General features: G+C 45.4%; 1 protein-coding gene across 1 annotated transcript in view; it reads left to right on the forward strand.

The window, feature by feature from the left end:
• Positions 1 to 9,466: 9,466 nt before the first annotated feature.
• Positions 9,467 to 17,794, forward strand: part of LOC119284469 — a 29,841-nt gene continuing 21,513 nt past the window's right edge. Inside the window, exons 1-15 of the mRNA XM_037563573.1 lie at positions 9,467 to 9,808; positions 9,921 to 10,509; positions 11,465 to 11,510; positions 11,681 to 11,830; positions 11,926 to 12,442; positions 12,653 to 12,763; positions 13,245 to 13,347; positions 13,602 to 13,871; positions 14,049 to 14,108; positions 14,202 to 14,262; positions 14,338 to 14,461; positions 14,782 to 14,964; positions 15,346 to 15,774; positions 15,868 to 15,948; positions 16,032 to 16,181. Of these exons, the coding sequence (XP_037419470.1) occupies positions 9,467 to 9,808; positions 9,921 to 10,509; positions 11,465 to 11,510; positions 11,681 to 11,830; positions 11,926 to 12,442; positions 12,653 to 12,763; positions 13,245 to 13,347; positions 13,602 to 13,871; positions 14,049 to 14,108; positions 14,202 to 14,262; positions 14,338 to 14,461; positions 14,782 to 14,964; positions 15,346 to 15,774; positions 15,868 to 15,948; positions 16,032 to 16,181 (3,216 nt within the window). The remainder of the gene's footprint in view (positions 9,809 to 9,920; positions 10,510 to 11,464; positions 11,511 to 11,680; positions 11,831 to 11,925; positions 12,443 to 12,652; positions 12,764 to 13,244; positions 13,348 to 13,601; positions 13,872 to 14,048; positions 14,109 to 14,201; positions 14,263 to 14,337; positions 14,462 to 14,781; positions 14,965 to 15,345; positions 15,775 to 15,867; positions 15,949 to 16,031; positions 16,182 to 17,794) is intronic.

Below are 17,794 nucleotides of genomic sequence, written 5' to 3' on the forward strand. Positions count from 1 at the left end.
ATTTCTTTGTTGCATAATTTCTCATTCTGGCTAGCTTTGTTTTCAGTTTCCGGTTTTAATTTGGAAACGGAGCCTTTTCATTTATTTCTTTTCAGTTGGAAATTAAAGCCTTTTAATTTCAGTTTGATTTGTATTCATATTAGGTGCTAAACTGCTGAGTATTTTTGGGAGCTCCGTAGATTCCTATGCACTACAAATACAATGTATACAAGTGAATACATTTCCTCTTGTAAGATGGTGTTTCGTCGGACGCTAAACTTGCTGAGCCACCTGACCTCATTGATGATCTCATTTACATAAGGACACAACAGCAGGACGTTCTTGCTTAATTTCAGAGGATAAGCCTGTTTGTGATAGAAAACAGTTTAATTTTATTATTGAAGTTGTTACTTGTATTCCACATGCTGCTCTAAGGCTGGACACTTGAATATTTGGTTGTAATTTAAGTTTAAGTTTCTATGTTGGATATGTGAGCCTTTTAATTTTAGTTTAAGGTTTTGATATGCAAATGGAGGCCTTTCATTCCAGGTGCTGAGCTAATTCACCGCCAATAGCCCGGTTTTTTTCCGTCTCTCCGTGAGCAGGAAGATGAAGAAAGCCCTTGAAATCATAGATGAACTGGTTGTGGAGATGAACAATTTCCACTTCCTGTAGCATCCCGAGGCACCACCTTCCATTGATCATCCGCAAACACACTCTCAAGTCAATGAATCATGGATTGTGGGCAGACAAGATGACAAGGAGCAAGTGGTGAAGATATTGCTCGACCACTCACATGATAACAGTCTTGGGGAATGTAGTAATTTCAAAAAAAAAATCTACGGACACGCAAGATCATGGTGATGCATAGCAACGAGAGGGGAGAGTGATATCTACGTACCCTTGTAGACCGACAACGGAACCGTTGACACAACGTAGAGGAAGTAGTCGTACGTCTTCACGATCCGACCGATCCAAGTACCGAACGCACGGCACCTCCGAGTTCTGCACACGTTCAACTCGATGACGTCCCTCGAGCTCCGATCCAGCCGAGCTTTGAAGGAGAGTTTCGTCAGCACGACGGCGTGGTGACGGGGATGATGCTGCTACCGACGCAGGGCTTCGCCTAAGCAACGCGACGATATGAGCGAGGTGGATTATGGTGGAGGGGGCACCGCACACGGCTAAGAGAGATCAACGTGATCGATGTGTGTCTAGACGTGCCCCCCTGCCCCCGTATATAAAGGACCAGGGGGAGGAGGCCGGCCGGCCAGGAGGAGGCACCGTCGTCCTCTTCTTCTTCATTGTCTTCCATCATAACCCCTCTTTCTCCGTGCTTCGTCCAAACATTATAGTGGGGCATGAAACCGGACTCAAACATGTGGGCATGAATGGTTCTTGACATAGAGTAATTGTGATCATTCTTACAGCCAGCACATGGACAAGGCATAAAACCATCCGCCCGCTTGTTTGCCTCAGCCGCAAGCAGAAAAATATGCACGCCATTAATAAACTCCGAAGAGCATCGGTCATCATACATTCATTGTCGTCTCATCTTCATTACACAACACCGAAAAGACCAAATTAATACAAGTTCATACATATATATAGTTCATATACACTTAAATGCAACAAACAAATAACTCTCTAGCTAAAGCATTTAAATGCAACAACAAATGCGATCAAGATCACAACTAAGTTAACAATTGATCCAACAACATAATGATACCAAGCCTCATTATTAATGGCATATTTTCTAATCTTCAAGCGCATTTTCTCCATCTTGATCTTGTGATCATCGACGACATCGGCAACATGCAACACCAATTCCATCTCCCCCTCCTTAATTCTTTTCAATTTTTTTTTTCAAATACTCATTTTCTCTTTCAACTAAATTTAACCTCTCGACAATAGGGTCGGTTGGAATTTCCGGTTCACATACCTCCTAGATAAAAAATATGTCAACTTGATAGGCATAATTTGTCATAAACACGAAATGCAACAACTAGTTTTAAAAGAGAATATACCACATCCGAATCATAACAAGGATGAGGGCCGACGGGGATGGATATCAAAACCATGGCATTATGTATAACAAACAACATACGGGTAAGATAATTATACGAGTAACTATGTATTCAAATCATACAAATATCAATTTGGTAATGTAAAACATTCATGAACAAGAGGCTCACCACAAGGTGGTGCCGGCGACGGGACGGTGCGGGCGATCGACGATGGTTACGACGGAGATTTAGAAGGCACTAAGTAAACCACACCTACATATGCAAACTAAGTGTTATTTTTTGACCTCAAATTGCATATAAATCAAATACTAGCATTTATAATTCCTCTCAGATTACTAAACTCACAAATTAATCACTATACAAAGCATTGCAAGAGCTAATCTAGCAATGAGAGATGAAAGGACAAAGTTGCTAACCTTTGTGATCATTTGAATGGATGGGGGCCTTCAAATCTTGACAAATTTTGGGAAAAATACGCGATGAGCTCGAGAGGAAGAGGGGAAGAACAGAGAGGAGAGGGGAAAGGGGAAGAACAGAGCGAGCTCGGGTGGACGAAGGGTTTATGTAGGACGACCTTTAATACCGGTTCGTCACACAAACCGGTACTAAAGGTGCTGGAGGGGCCCCAGACTGACAACGTCCTGCCACCATTCACTTTAGTACCGGTTCGTGGCACGAACAGGTGCTAAAGGTTCGCCACGAACCAGTACTAATGAGATCGGCCGGCTAGCCATTGAAACCGGCACTAATAGGCATATTAGTGCCGGCTCAAAATCAAACCGGTACTAATGTGCTTCACATTTGACCCTTTTTCTACTAGTGACGGGGATCCAGTGGAAGGCGAGGCATGCAGGTGCCTTCTTCCTCTCCCTGGACTGACGACTCACCACACCGGCGGGAGGAGCTGGAGAAGCGCCGGTGGGCGTCGAAGCCACCAGCAGGAGCTCGGGGAGGCGGATGTTGCAGAACGGGCCACCAATGCTGTTGAGCTCCATGGCGGCGCTTGTGAGCTCCACCGGCAGGGCGGCGCTTACGGGGGCTGGCTGGGGAACGGAAGTGAGAAGGGGAGGAGGAGGATATTGCACGCCTTATATAGACGGTCACGCATATCCCAGCACCTACGAGAAGCATCGATCTAAGCGGCGACCGCCTGAAAACAAATCAAAGCTGGAACGGCACGGCCCATCGCTAAAGAAAAATCACAGGACGGAGGGTGAGTATTAAAAGGAGTGAAGGTAGCCAAACAGGAACTGCTCGCCACAAAAACCGCTAGGTCCACCCGGAATCACACACAGTTAAATCCCCTAGTAATTGGTGTGTCAGCCTTTGATTGGTCCGATTTTTACTGATTGGAAAAAGTAAAAAAACAGAAAAAAAACCTGGCTAGGTTTATTATATTTAGAATTATTGTAGTAAATCCGACCAAAAAGCGGCGTCATGGCCATACTAATAGTAGTTCTCGAGGGAAATCAGTTGTGTTGACATGATAATATCGCACTGAAGATCATTTCAGTTAAACTTCTGAAATTTGGTACTTTTTCTTACAACGTCGATTATTCAGCATGGTTGGTGAGTTAGACCAACTCTAGCAAATCCAAAGTACTCCCTCAGCTTGAAGATCTATTGGTACAGTGGTCAAACAGCATTTCCCTTTATCATCTGATGAATCTGTCTGTGCAATCTAATCTCGAGTGCAAAGGCAACATTTTGATACAACCTACACTCAGTCGGTATGGTGTGTACCTTCGTTTCTCAAACCTTGGTGATTCTGAGTTGGAACTGTCACTCTGTGATTCGACAGAAGATGTAGAACAGCTTGAAGAGAAGCTGAACATAATACCTTGCAGATTTATTAAGAAGCTAACTATAACAAATTGCGACTATATTTTCTCATCTGAACCATCCCAAATACAACAGAGTATATGGAACAATTTTTATTTCGTTACGAAGCTGAACATTTCAACCAATGGAATAGTACAATGGCCAGCGGTAGAATTGAGAAACTTGAACCATCTTGGAAAGCTAGACTTGTCTCATTGTTCCAGCTTAACCGGTTCACTTCCATGAACAATATCTGATGACGAAAATGTCCTGCCTCCTCGACTCTGGCTTCTTAGAATTTCAAATTGTGGAAATTTGGTGGACGTACCAAAGTTGCCCGCATCTCTCGAAATATTGTGCATCAAATATTGTCCCAAGCTAGTGTCAGTTTGTGGGAACGTTAACGCCATGACAACATCTCCAGATGGAATGTATGGTGCGTTCAAGAGCCTATCAATTTTGAATTGTCCAATGTTAGGGACGGTAGCGGAGGGACTCCTGCAGCAGCTCCGAGTTCTCGAGAGAAGATGCAGCACCACAGACTGCCCTAAATTTTGCTGACTACCCAGCTATGAATTTTGACTGACTTAGTACGCGCTGCAGCAGCTCCCGTGGCCCATGTGCTGAATGCTAACTGGGATGCCTGAGCCGGTGCTTGGCCTTGTGGGGTTATATCATTAGCCTGTTGTCTCATTCTTTCAAAATTATACGTTGATTGATCATATAACTCAGCTTTGCACAACAGCTTATAGCTCAACTTCAGTTATTAATTATGTAATCATGTATTGACACTTTAGGACAGTCTCACGTACAAAACTTCAGTTTGGTTTTTGTTGCCGTTGCCTGGATGATCAAATTTCTCAAGGAAAATTCAGATTAGCTGATCAATACATGTGTTTGCAAGGTGACGACGTTCGCTAAGGATTCAGCTACTCGGTCCTTTGCGTTCATGGCTCTATGAAACATTATCCATATTCTTTGTTGGTCGACATCCCACCAGGCGCAGACGCGAGGCAGCAGGCCGGGCGCAATCTTAAGCAATCAGAGCCTGTGTCTGTTATCCTGTCTATTTATTTGGAAGCATGTCAGTATTTTTTCGATCTTTGTAATAGTGAACGGTTATCTACTCCCTTGTGCCACAAACACTCTTATATTACTGGACGGATGGAGTATTATTCAATGTACACTGCATCGGTACTTGGACCACGTGCTTCTCCGTGCAGGTTTTCTGTACACCGATATGGCGCTAGCCATCCAACGCTTGCCCTCAACATCCACCCTATATAGACAAAATTTACATCAGATTGACAAATATCATGCAAGCACGACCGAATTTATGCAAACAAACATATGTTTGATATAATTTATATAAACCTGACGATATTTCATCCATTCAACTAATAAAACTTCAAAAAATTCGAGTTAGTATTGCAAAATTTCGGACCAATACTATAGAAGTGCATGCTCTAGCCAATGCAACCAAAAGACCGATCTGATGGAAGAGATTAGGCAATACTATTAGAAGGAAGAGAGAGGGATTGGTGGAATTGATATTGTGTTGCTTGAGCCTCGTGGACGTATATATAGGAGTACATGACCATTTTGGAGTACAAGACAAGCTAGAACAAACTCTAGTCTATCCTATCTCTCCTAAATAATCATGATACTCAATAAGTATATATTTGAAAAAATTAAAACCACGACACTTATTTTGGATCGAAGGGATTGGCGTTTTTTTTTTGGAAAAGGAGGTTAAGACCCCCGGCCTCTGCATCAATCGATGCATACGGCCATCTTTATTTATTATTCAACAAAGGTCTAACAAGAACATATATCAAGCCACCCGAAGCCACCCCTCACACCTACAAAACTTGATAATGTGGAGTGCTCTCACTCCCCATATCTAAATCCGATGTCGTTGCCGATCCATCCACATAACGTATCAGAACCAACAGCCGGTGCAGCACACCTAAAACATACACCACATGCATAAGTTTTAGATGATACATCTTCATCAGACCGCTAACCCATCTTTAGAAGAGAGATCCGCATCATCCTTGTCAGTCCGTCCATCCGTCGACGCCACCACAGCGCCCAACGGTGCCACCGCCCCCGCGCTCGTCCATCCAGACACGAAGATTCTAGAAGATCTCTCGTGCGTAGCACCTGCTGACCAGGCATGACACAGCGCAGCACCTGTTAGCCAGGCATGACTTGACATCTCCACCAAAAGCTCCATGCAAGACGAAGCCGCTCCACCTCCTGCCTCTGACTTCCAGCGCTGCTCGCAGCCATGGACCTCATACCGGTCAACCGCCCTGCAACCAAACAATTGACATCCAACAATGGTCGGTGACTCCAAGACGATGCCTCTAAGGAGGTTACGGTGTCAAGAACGCCGTCGTCATCCGATCTAGAAGCTAGATCTTAGGCTTGGCGGTTACTCGTTGACTTGATTCAGTATTGCAAAGATTCGTTTCTTGCAAACATTAGTTAAGTAGAGAGGCAGCAAAGACATCAATTTCCTAACAGTGTCAAGTTCACGCATATACAAAGATTCTCATGTTTGGATGTTTGCATTCAGGCCTAGTATTGGGTATTGGCATTTGTATGGGCCTAATATCCCGAATGCGCCACCGTTTGGTTGGTCTTGGCAATCAGTTGTGGCATTCGGGCCCGATATTGAACAATCCGTCCATAACGCAAAAAACTGCTGGCCCAATTCGAAGCCTGTGTGCTTGACGTATCTCTGTTCGCAAAAGAAACCAATCCAGCGTCGTCCCTGCAGTCCCGCCCGCGCAAGGAACGGCGGCGCCGCCCATCCCGCCCGTCTCCACCCCCAGCTCCGGCGGCCGGCGTCACCCTCCCGCCTCGTCTCTCTCCACCCCAAGATCCAGTGGCCGACGCCACCTTCCCGCCCCGCCAGAGCTCTCCAGCGGCCGGCGCCACCCTCCTCCCTGCCTCCACCACGATCTCCGGCGACCGGCTTGCCTCCACCCCGAGCTCCGCCGCCGGCGCAGGTGTTTTGTTGACCGCATCCTTCCTCTCTTCGTAGAGCTCCGACCCTCTCCCCTTTCCCCTCTCTAGCGTCAGGCCTCCTCTTTGCTCGATCTCCTCGGAAGGTCTCATACAACTCAATGCCTCACACAGACCACCCAAACAACATTTGGCATTCAATCTCAATATCAGCGTGGGGCTGGCAGCACGGCTGCTGGCGCGAAGGGCCGCGCGTGGCCGCCATGTTGGCCTGCTCTGGCTTGGCCAGATCTGGCCTCCGGGGCTGCGGGTGGCGCCGGGGACTCCCGTTGTTCCTCCGGCGCTGGTACGCTGGGGCGGCGGCCCCAGGCTGCGGTGGACTCATCCTCCTCTTTCCGGAGCGGAGGCGTGACAAGGTGGACGGCTGGACATCAGGCGGCGACGCTGCATTCCCTGGCCGTGAGGGCGGCGGGGCTGTAGCGGTGGATGCAGGTCCTGGTCTTCCTCGACCAGGGACTGCGGTGGTCTCACCGGTCGGCGGCGCGACGGCATCCGGCTCACCCCCTCTCCATGGTGATGGCCCAAGGTGGCAACTTTGCCCTCCCTTCCAGTTTGCCGTGCTTCGGATTTTGATGGACAGGGCCAAGGAGAAATCCGGCGTGGCTGCCGCTGCGGGCAACGACGACACCTGTGGGCGCCGTTTCCTCCTTGGGGGTGTTGTCATGGCTATGTCCATCCTCCTGATTTGTCACCGGAAGAAACTCTAGGCTCGGTTCGCCGGGCCGGGCAGCGACGACGTCTCGGCGCCATCCCCTTCTTGGAGGCGCTGCCTAGGTGCTCAGGAAGCTTTCGGAGTTGCTACTGGTGGGCTGCCTCATTCGCCTCGGCGGCGAGTCTTGGGGTGCCAAGTTGTCATGTGCGGGTTGTTGCTGTGGGCAGGAGCATCCGGGGCGCTATGTACTCCATCATCGGCACATCTTCGACGGCGTCTTCTTCGAGTCAGGCTAGCTCCCGCTGTCCGCCTGCCGATCCTCTAGGCACCAAGGGTGGAGAGTGCGTTGATCTAGTTTGGTTAGGTGTTTTAGTCGTGTTTTGAGGTGTTTGATTCAGGAGGACGCGGTCTGTGTGTTCTGTGTTTGTCCTCTTTGCCATTGTTAGGCTTGAGTACGGGCAAGGCGGGTTAGTTGTTTGTGTTGTCACGGTGGATGTGGGTGCTAACCTCGATGGGTAGCACATTGCCGAAAGACGTTGTATCAGCCGTCTTGGCTCTTCTTCTTTAATATATAGTACGCATACTCGTGCGTATTCGAGAAAAAAAAATCAAATCCGTGATCCGAATATCTAAGCATCCAAACAAAAATATTGGCATTCAATCTCAATACCAATATAGTGTGATATTGATATTCAACCCAATGCAATGCCAAGGCTCCCAATACAAACATCTAAACATAGCGTCAGATGCATTGAGCCAAAGCAGCAGTGTCCTAGCATCATTTGAAATAATCGGTGTGGGACAGCGGGCCATTGAATCGACCAACAACCTTTTACACGATCGGGCCTATTGGCCGAGATACTCGTTATGCAGTCACATGCTGTTAAATTCGTATTAAGAGCATGTGGTCATGCTATGATTTTTGTGTCGCGTAAGCTATGTCTTACTATTTGTCTACAATTATTGGTCAAACTTAACTTTGGGATAGGTGTGTGCATTGCAGTAGCACATTTTTGAACGTAGGAAGTAGTATTGAGGAATTCTTTTTACATGGCATGATGATGGCACTAGGTGATTAACAATTGAGGGAAACTTAGTGCATGGGCACGAGGACAAAGACAAAGAACTTGTGTTACAGCGCTTTGTCGTCAAGGGTCTTAACATCGAATTTAGTGCATGCTAACCCACTAGATAATTAGGGGGAGTTTGTTGGAATAATCTAGTCCTAGTCCAGGTCATGCGATACGACTTAGACGATGGTGCCGCGTGAGGCGCGAAGCCGTGTGAGACGGTGATGCTTGCAGGACCTGGCCAACGTGCTGAAAATGCTAGACTCACGTGCTGCATGGGCGAGTAGTCGAGTCAGTCATGAAGTTGTTTGCTGCATGCATCAGTTTGTTAGTGCTGGACATGTACGCACTTGTAGCTAGGAGTTAGTTAGTTGCATGCAGAATTCACGCGCAAGTTTGGTAGTGGCCGGTTGGCCGTGGAGTGATTTCAGGAGGTGGAGTTAGTGGAGTATGGCGTGAGTGTGTGGGTCTTGGCTGAGTGCCAAACTTTGTAGAAAAAAAATATAGATAACCCCCATAACTATTCCATTTGGATCACATAACCCCCTCATCTTTAAAATAGGGTTCTTAATCCCCTAAACTCTTTCTTCCCCACCCTTTGTGGGGTTTGACGAGGCGACCCCTTCTCCCCGTTCTTGTTCAATATGGTCGTGGACGCGCTTGCCTCCATTTTGGATAAGACAAAAGCCGCTGGCCATATTCGTGGGATTACTCCCCACCTTATCGGTGGCTCTGGGATCTCCATCCTCAAGTATGCTGACGACACTATCATCATGGTCGAAGGCTCGGAGACGGACGTCGCCAACCTCAAGTTCCTCCTTCTCTGCTTCCAACAGATGCCGGGCCTCAAGATCAACTTCGACAAGAGTGATGTTATGGTGATGGGATACTCCCCCTCTGAATCTCTGGCCATCGCCAACAGACTTAATTGCCGACTGGGCTCCTTCCCCACCACCTACCTGGGAATGCCCATTAGTGATTCTCGGCTCTCCGTCACGGACTTGCGCCCCTCCATGGCCAAGCTCCAAATGCGATGCGAGCCCTGGCAGGGGAGGTGGCTGTCCAAGGCGGCCCAGACTATTCTCATCAACTCCTCCCTCTCCAGCCTCCTCTTGTTTCTTATGAGCTTCTACAGCCTCCACGAGTCTCTCCACAAGGAGATCGCCAAGGTTCAGTCCCGCTTTTACTGGGCTGGCGACAATGACAGGCAGAAGTACCATATGGTCAGCTGGCCTGACATATGCAAGCCCAGGGAGCAAGGTGGCCTGGGCATCATGTGCTCTAAACGGATGAATATCGCCCTTCTCTCCCGTTGGCTTTGGCGCATCTCACAAGGTCACGGTGGCCTCTGGCTTGACATTATCCGGAACAAATACCATGCGCGGACAACCCCTCGCCTTCTGCCAAAAATCTGGCGGTTCTCAGTTCTGGCAGTCTATTGTCCAGCTTCTCCTGGTCCTCCGCATCGGGACCTCCATCTCAGTGGGATCCGGAATTTTGACGCTCTTCTGGTTTGATCGCTGGGCCGGGGACACTCCCTTTGCAGCCCGCTTCTCCGGCCTCTTCTCTATCTCCGTCCATCCCGTGATTTCTGTTGATAGGGCCCTTCTTGACTTAGGTCGCCTTGCTTTCCGACGGCCTTTTGGTCCCTTGGAATATGCCGCCTCGCGTGAGTTGCTTGACTGTGTTGCTCTCCATGAGCCAATGGTGGATGGTGGCCCGGACCTGGTGCGCTGGCGCCTTGAGCCGTTGGGTCAATTCTCCACCAAGTCGCTATACCTGGCCATTGCCCCATCTTCCTCCCCCCTTCCCCTCTCGATGGTGTGGTCCATCCGCGTACCCCTGAAGATTCGTATCTTCATGTGGCAATGGATTCGTCGTCAGGTCCCGTCCGAGGTGGAGGTTCGCAAGCGAAATGGCCTGGGTACTGGCATCTGTCCGCTCTGTGGGGTCCCCGAAGACTCGAACCACATTTTCTTCTCCTGCGTATCCGCCCAGTTCCTTTGGAGCTGCTTCCGCGAAGCTGTCGGTGGAAATTGGTGCCACAGCAATTTCCCGGACTTATTTGCCGAACTCCAGTTGTCCCCCATGACGTCTCGCCACATTAGGTGGCTTGAGATTGGGGTTCTCGCCTGGACCCTCTGGACTGTTTGCAATAAGCTCGTGATTCAGCGCACTCCTCTTCGACGGGCTACTGACACTCTTTTCAAACTCTCGGGTTTCTTGCAGCTTTGGCAGCCGCTTAGCCGCCCCCCGGACCGCGACGCCATCTCAGCCTTCATCGCCGATCTCCGCTCGATGGCCGTCCGCCTGATGCCGCCGCCTCCACCGCCACCGCCGGAACCAGACTAGATGCTTCCTTCGTCCGGCGTGTCCTGTTTTTTATTTTCTGGGCTTGTTGAGCTGTGCCCTCAGCAGAACCTATGTACTTTGTCGTGAGACTTGGGTGTGTGTGTGTGGACTTGACTCTGTATGTGTGCTCTGTGGCAGTTTTCTTTATTTATAAAGCGGGGCGAAAGCCTTTTTCGGTAATCCCCTAAACTATCTCAAACCGGAGAAATCACCCCCCAGCCTTCACTTTAGCGGCATGGGACGGTGGTTTTGCATATGTGGCGCCTGGGTTAGGCCCACCGGCTTCCCACGTCAGACAGGGATTGCTGGGTGCGGTCTAAAATGAAGCCCCCGAGCCGGTTGGACCCAAACCTAGCCCGTTCGCCTCCCTCCTCTTCATCTCCAACACAATCTCCTTCTCTGAGAGACGGCGGCGACGAGGTTTAGGGATGATGATCGGCGGCATGAAGTGAGCATCGGACGGCGACGCGGCGAGCAGGTCAGTCACCAACATGTGTTGCAACACCTTTGTACTTTCTCTGTTTTAGGTTGGGGTTTCCAGGGTTTTGGGGATTTCATGGATTTTGGTTCCAGGTTATCTTATGTCTGTCATGTATGGAATTATTGATTTGGTTTACTGCCACCATGATATGTACGATTAATTGATTGTGGTACACTCAATTTTTTTGATTTAGGGTTGATTCGACTAGAACTGAAATTGAAGGAGTGTTTTTTAATTCAGATTCTTTTAATTTTGTGAACAGATCTGAGGCATGGAGAAGAGCAGCAAGAGCAACAATTACTAGGAGGATGAGTATGCACAAGAGCAGCAGCACAATTCAGTTGGAGAAGAGCAGCAACAACATTCAGAGGAGCAGCAGGTTCATGCAAATGCAGAGGAGCAGCAACAATATGTAGGTGCAGAGGAGCAGCACCAATATGTAGGTGCAGAGGGGCACATGGAAGAACCAGAACCTTGAAAATTTTCCAATATGTATTACCAGCCTAGAAGGACATCTAAATTAATAGTTAGTAGAGGAAAATCAAGTGTAGTTGAGGAGGAAGTAAATAGTGGCAGTGATTTATCTGATAGTGACTATGCTATTCTCCCTTCAGAAAGCAACAGCTCAGCATCTGATGATGAGGTCTTGGAGATGAGAAAATATGCAAAAGAATTGAAGGATAAAGTGAGAAAGAACATGTTGAGAGAAGACGAGGGCAAAACATGCAATGTGTCTGATGATTTTATTGTGCCTGAAAACTGTTGGCTAGATGATTCAGATGGAGAAGGTACACCATACTTTGAAAGTGATGACGATATGCCATATGATGAAGGCAGTGATGGAGATGTAAATGAAGTGAGAAGGAGGAAGACCACTATCAGAGTTTATGATGACAGTAAAGAGAAACTAGAGTTTGCTGTAGGCATGGCCTTTACTGATAGCAAGGAATTCAAGCAAGCATTGGTTAAGTATGGGCTAGCAAATTTCCACCATTTAAGATTTCCAAAAGATGAAAAGAAAAGGGTGAGTGCAGAGTGTTCTTGGCCAGGTTGTCCTTGGAGCATATATGGTTCAATTAGTAACATGTCAGACTGGTTGCTAGTTGTGAGGTATAATAATGAGCACACCTGCATTCCTAGGAGGGACAACAAGCTTGTCACAAGCACAATCATTGCGAATAAGTATTTTAGAGAGATAAGACACAATCCAACTTGGCATGTACATCATATGCAGGAGGCAGTACTTGAGGATCTTCTAGCTGATGTTAGTCTTTCCAAGTGCAAGAGAGCGAAGAAGCTAGTCATGGAAAAGCTCACCGATTTGACAAATGGTGAGTATTTTCGAGTCTTTGACAAATGGTGAGTATACTCCTACCTTCCTCGCCTCCTTCTCTCTCGGTGGGCATCTTTGCTTCTACAATCAGCCTGGACGGTGGAGTGGAGTGGTGTGGTACCTAGGCCTTACACAAGGTATGCCCTCCATTTCCCCTTATTTCCTTCCTTCTGCTCTGTGCATGCATCGATTTGGTGCTCTCTCTCTCTCTCTCTCTCTCTCTCTCTCTCTCTCTCTCTCTCTCTGAATATTCCTTCTTTGCATCATCTTTAATCTGCCGAAATCAATCGCTTGGAGTAGTTCTAGTTTGTGCTTCCTATCCTATACTATATACAGTACATGGCGCAATCTCCAGCACATTTCCTTGCTACTAAATTTCCGCAGGCCTTTTTGTCTCAAGCAAACTAACTTTTTTATTTCATGCTCTAGTTCGGAATAAAACCGTGATGTTTTGAATGGGGGACGAAACTTTGTTGGAGTGTATACTCAACAGAGAAGAGGAACCAAGGATCTGCCATTAGCGCTGCTACAAAGCATCACAAATGATTTTTCTGAAGACAGAAAAATTGGTCAGGGTGGATTTGGAGAGGTTTACAAGGCACTGCAATTCACCATTTACAAAATACATGAAGATCTCCAACCCACTAAAAATATCACTAGTTCGACAAAAAAAGTAACACAAATTGATCTTGGTTTGTTTTATATCCATTTGAATTAAAAAACTTTAACTAATAAATCAAGTTACAGCACCAACTCTAATGTTGTTTTCATATAAATAAAAGGTACCACTAGTAGAACTTGGCCACTCTGTTTTGTTTTCATATGGCTGAGAATATGTATGGTGACCAACAAGGTTTGCTCCAAAATGGGATTGTTGTTGCTGTGAAGAGGATTTATGTGAACGTACACACAATTGATGACAAACTATTTCGCTGTGAGTTTAATAGCCTGAGAAAGATTAATCATCAAAATGTAGTCCGGTTTCTTGGCTTTTGTTCTAATACACATCAAACATCAATAGAAGAGGCTGGGTCAGATGAAATTAACTTGGCCAATGTAAGAGAAAGATTGCTCTGTTTCGAGTACATCAGCAATGGAAGTCTTGATAAACATATTACTGGTATGATCTTATTGCATTTGATGCAGCTCTTCTCTTCTTTACGTCTTTGCCTTATTTCCTTGGCTAGTGTTAAGTTTTCATGTCAGGGTCAATGATTAGGGACGATTTGAATTAAAAATATTCTATTATTGCTCAGTATATAGTTCAACATAACTCCTTGCCTTTTCTTATGTACAGATGAATTAAGGGGACTTGAATGGGAAACACGTTATGACATACTCACTGGAATTTGCAAGGGTCTGTGTCATCTCAATGAGAAAAATATTGTTCATATGGACCTTAAACCGGCGAATATATTACTAGATAATGATATGGTTCCAAAAATCACAGATTTTGGTTTGTCAAGGCCAAGTAAAAACTCACATACTATGGGTCAACGGTTTGGAACACGGTAAGACATGCATAAGAAGAACCGCTAGTTAATTGACATTTTTCTTTCATTCAGCTCTATCGTACTTTCTTGCAGAGGATATCTCGCGCCGGAATACGCGAACAATGGCAAGACTTCATTCAAATCTGATATATATAGTTTGGGTGCAATCGTCATTGAATTAGTAACAGGGTGTATGAGCACCCCTGATGAAAATAATGTAAGGGTGATTTCTCTAGCTTTTTGGAACAAGGATGATGTTTTGCATGCATCTTTTAATTGTTTGCCACTGTCATATGTATAGAATCCTACACAATGGTCTATCTTATTTTAATAGCATGTTTCTGGATATATATCACGCATCGGTGGATGCTTTTTTTATGGTGTGCTGTGCTGAAGTGGCGCACTTCCGTTGATACACACGCCGTAAGGCTAAGGTTTTGAACTAAAAAGTTGTCAGCTTACACACCATGAATTTTTCATAGTTTGTACTGTAAGATTCTGGCATTATCACAGATAATTAACATTTGCTAAATGTAGATACTTCGGAGGTGGAGACACAGGTGGAATAAGCCACCGACGTTACTACAATACCACCAAGTAATTAGATGCATCAACATAGCATTACGCTGCAGGGAACAACATCTGGAAGCTAGACCTTCCATATTGGAGATAATTAGCTATCTAAGTGAATCTGGAAGTACAAATGTGCACACTAACCAGGTAAGCTAGCTAGTTCAAGACAGCTTATGATTAAATTGTGGAAAGGGATGCATTATTATTGAGATCAGAGAGCTAATGAAGTGTGGAACGTCAACTTTCCAACTGCAAGGCCGTGTTAATTGGTTCCAGATTAAAATACATAGGATAATTAATCTTAACCCTGGTAGGTTAGCATGATCCCAAATGTGTGTTTGACAACTATCCTAGTTAGTCTAAATTATTGGTTAGTCTAGAATTAGAATAAACGAACATAGGAGACTTAGTTGTGTTGTACGTATTGTCATTTAGAACCTTCTGCCTCTGTACAAAATTACAGATGCAACTTATAAAATGGATGGAGCATGCATCATCATCTAAACACATATAACTCTTCCCTTGCAGACAAGCCCTCTTTACAATGAAGATGACATGCTTGGGATTAAGCCACTAGAACTACGGCTTTGTTCTGAGCTTAATGTGATATCATGCTCGCTTGAGCTAATGAATAATACAAATAATCGCATTGCCTTCAACATCCAACCATCAAGCCCACGAAGGTACAGTGCACAGCCAGACAAAGGCATTGTGAGACCACAATCCATGCATGGTGTGAAGATAATGGTGCTACAACACTCTGCTGGCAAGTTCATCGTGAAGAACATGAAAGTGAGTGAGGGTCTTGGGGATGAGGATATCACAGAACACATGTTCGAAAAGGCCGGTAAAGTTATTGATGAAGTGAATATGATGGTTGTATATGAGCCTATGAAGCCCCATCAAAACTGCAAGAGTAGAGAAGATACCAACATGCTAGTTGAGGAAGTCCCCGGGGTGATAAATTGTGACCCATCTAAATGTGTTTGTCTGGATCTTCTATCCCTTTCCCCAGGCTCTTTCTTGACGAATTAATTTCTATACTCCTAGGTGGAAAAGAGAAAGATTCTTGAGATTGCTTCCGGAAAAGTCAAACCTCGTAGCGGTGAAAATGCAGAAGGTGCTTATACGGTAAGCTTAGTTAGATAATCCAACAAGCATTGTTGATGAAGTGAGGTTATTTAATCTAAGCACGTCATTATTCTGCATAGAAGGACATCAATTCAAGCGTCCAAGGACAACGTATCAAGCAAACGGATCTGTGCAGTTTCTACCCACCACAAAGCAGCTTTCCACACCATTCTCTGGCTTACCTGTTGATGCCGCTGCTGGACAGTGTGGCGGCCAAGGCCAGCGACACGTTGGTGGCCGAGCTGCTACGGGCGTGCTGGCTGGACAAGGCTCGCCGGAACCAGTGTATCCTGCAGGACGCCGATACCAAGATTCGCACCAACCCTGCCGTCCGCCGATGGATGGCAGACCTCAAGACTGCCGCCTACCAAACTGACGACATCCTCGATGACTTCCGCTACGAGGCGCTACGCCGTTGTGCTACACAGATCTGCCACCGCTCCTTGGAATACAAGGTTCGTCCTCGTCCTACCTTCTCTCCCCACTCTGCTGGCTCTGTTTTCAGTTTTAGCACCGTTTGGGAGCTCTATATTCTATAATATTTCCTCTGTAAATTCCTGTCCGCTTCAATCTATAATCTATAATTTTTAACAATATAAAAAAAGTGAGTTGTAGAGATCCAGAAAAACTCGTCCGTTCAAGAACATATATGCAGCGGTCTACGTCATTTTGGTGTTTAGCGTTAATCATGTTTATCACTAAATATGGTTAGCATTAATCATAATTATCACTAAATATGTTTAGCATTAATCATGTTTAGACCATTCACTAATTAATATCATGCCTAATATCAACCTCAACATTAATCAAGTAATTATATCTTACCTAATATTAACATGCAATTTATATCTCACTTAATATTAATGTGCAATACAATTAATATCTTACATAATGTTAACATGCATGCATTGCATGTACACAATTACTAGTTCCTCTAGTAAACCTGCTGAGCTAATGTACCTCCTTACAGGCAGCAAAACAAATTGCCATATCACTAGTTGCATTGGTCACAAAGATTAAGTTAATCTGTCAAGTGTCAAGAAACACCCAAGTATTTGTTATACAAATTCTTGCATAATTTCTTATAAGTAGTGGTAAATTGCAAAGACAATTCCTCACTGCAGCAAGCTATGTTTCCAGTTTAGGGTTATAATTTGGAAACAAAAACTTTTAATTTCAATTTGAGGTTTAGTTTGGAAAGGGAAGTCTTTTAATTTCTATTTTAATTGTTTTCCTTTCAGGTACTGAGCTACTTCACCATCAATAGCCCAGTTGTTTTCCATCTTTCGATGAACAGGAAGATGAAGGATGCCCTTGAAATGATAAATCAATTAGTTGAGAAGATGAATAGTTTCCACTTCCTACATTATACCAAGGCACCAATTGTGGTTCATCCGCACACACACTCTCATGTCGATGTTTCAGTCAACCAAGAAAGAAAAAGAAATCCTTGATTTTTTGTGTAATATACTTGTATGGCATATGTTTAGAATGATTTTGCTTGTAGTGAATTGTTAGATAAAAGAATTCAGATTTTACAACATGGTTCTAGGTGTTTTGGACTAGCTGAAGTTTGGCAGCAGCTGCAGGTGTTGTATCACGAGAAAAATTCAATCGATCAACAATTAAATTGGACTATTTGAACTTGCTAGCTGCTGTCGTACAAGAGGTGACGGCTAGTTATACTATTTACTGCTTGTGATGTACTATGTGTTCATAGATTTTACCTAGCTGTACTTTGTGTTCACAAATTTACTGTCATGATGTGATGTTGGATGTTAAATTTAACATTGTTAGGAAATGGTGTGCAATCTGGTGTACAAATTTTGCACATGAAACTTGCTAG

Source organism: Triticum dicoccoides, chromosome 4A, assembly GCF_002162155.2.
Source record: "Triticum dicoccoides isolate Atlit2015 ecotype Zavitan chromosome 4A, WEW_v2.0, whole genome shotgun sequence".
Taxonomy (NCBI): domain Eukaryota; kingdom Viridiplantae; phylum Streptophyta; class Magnoliopsida; order Poales; family Poaceae; genus Triticum; species Triticum dicoccoides.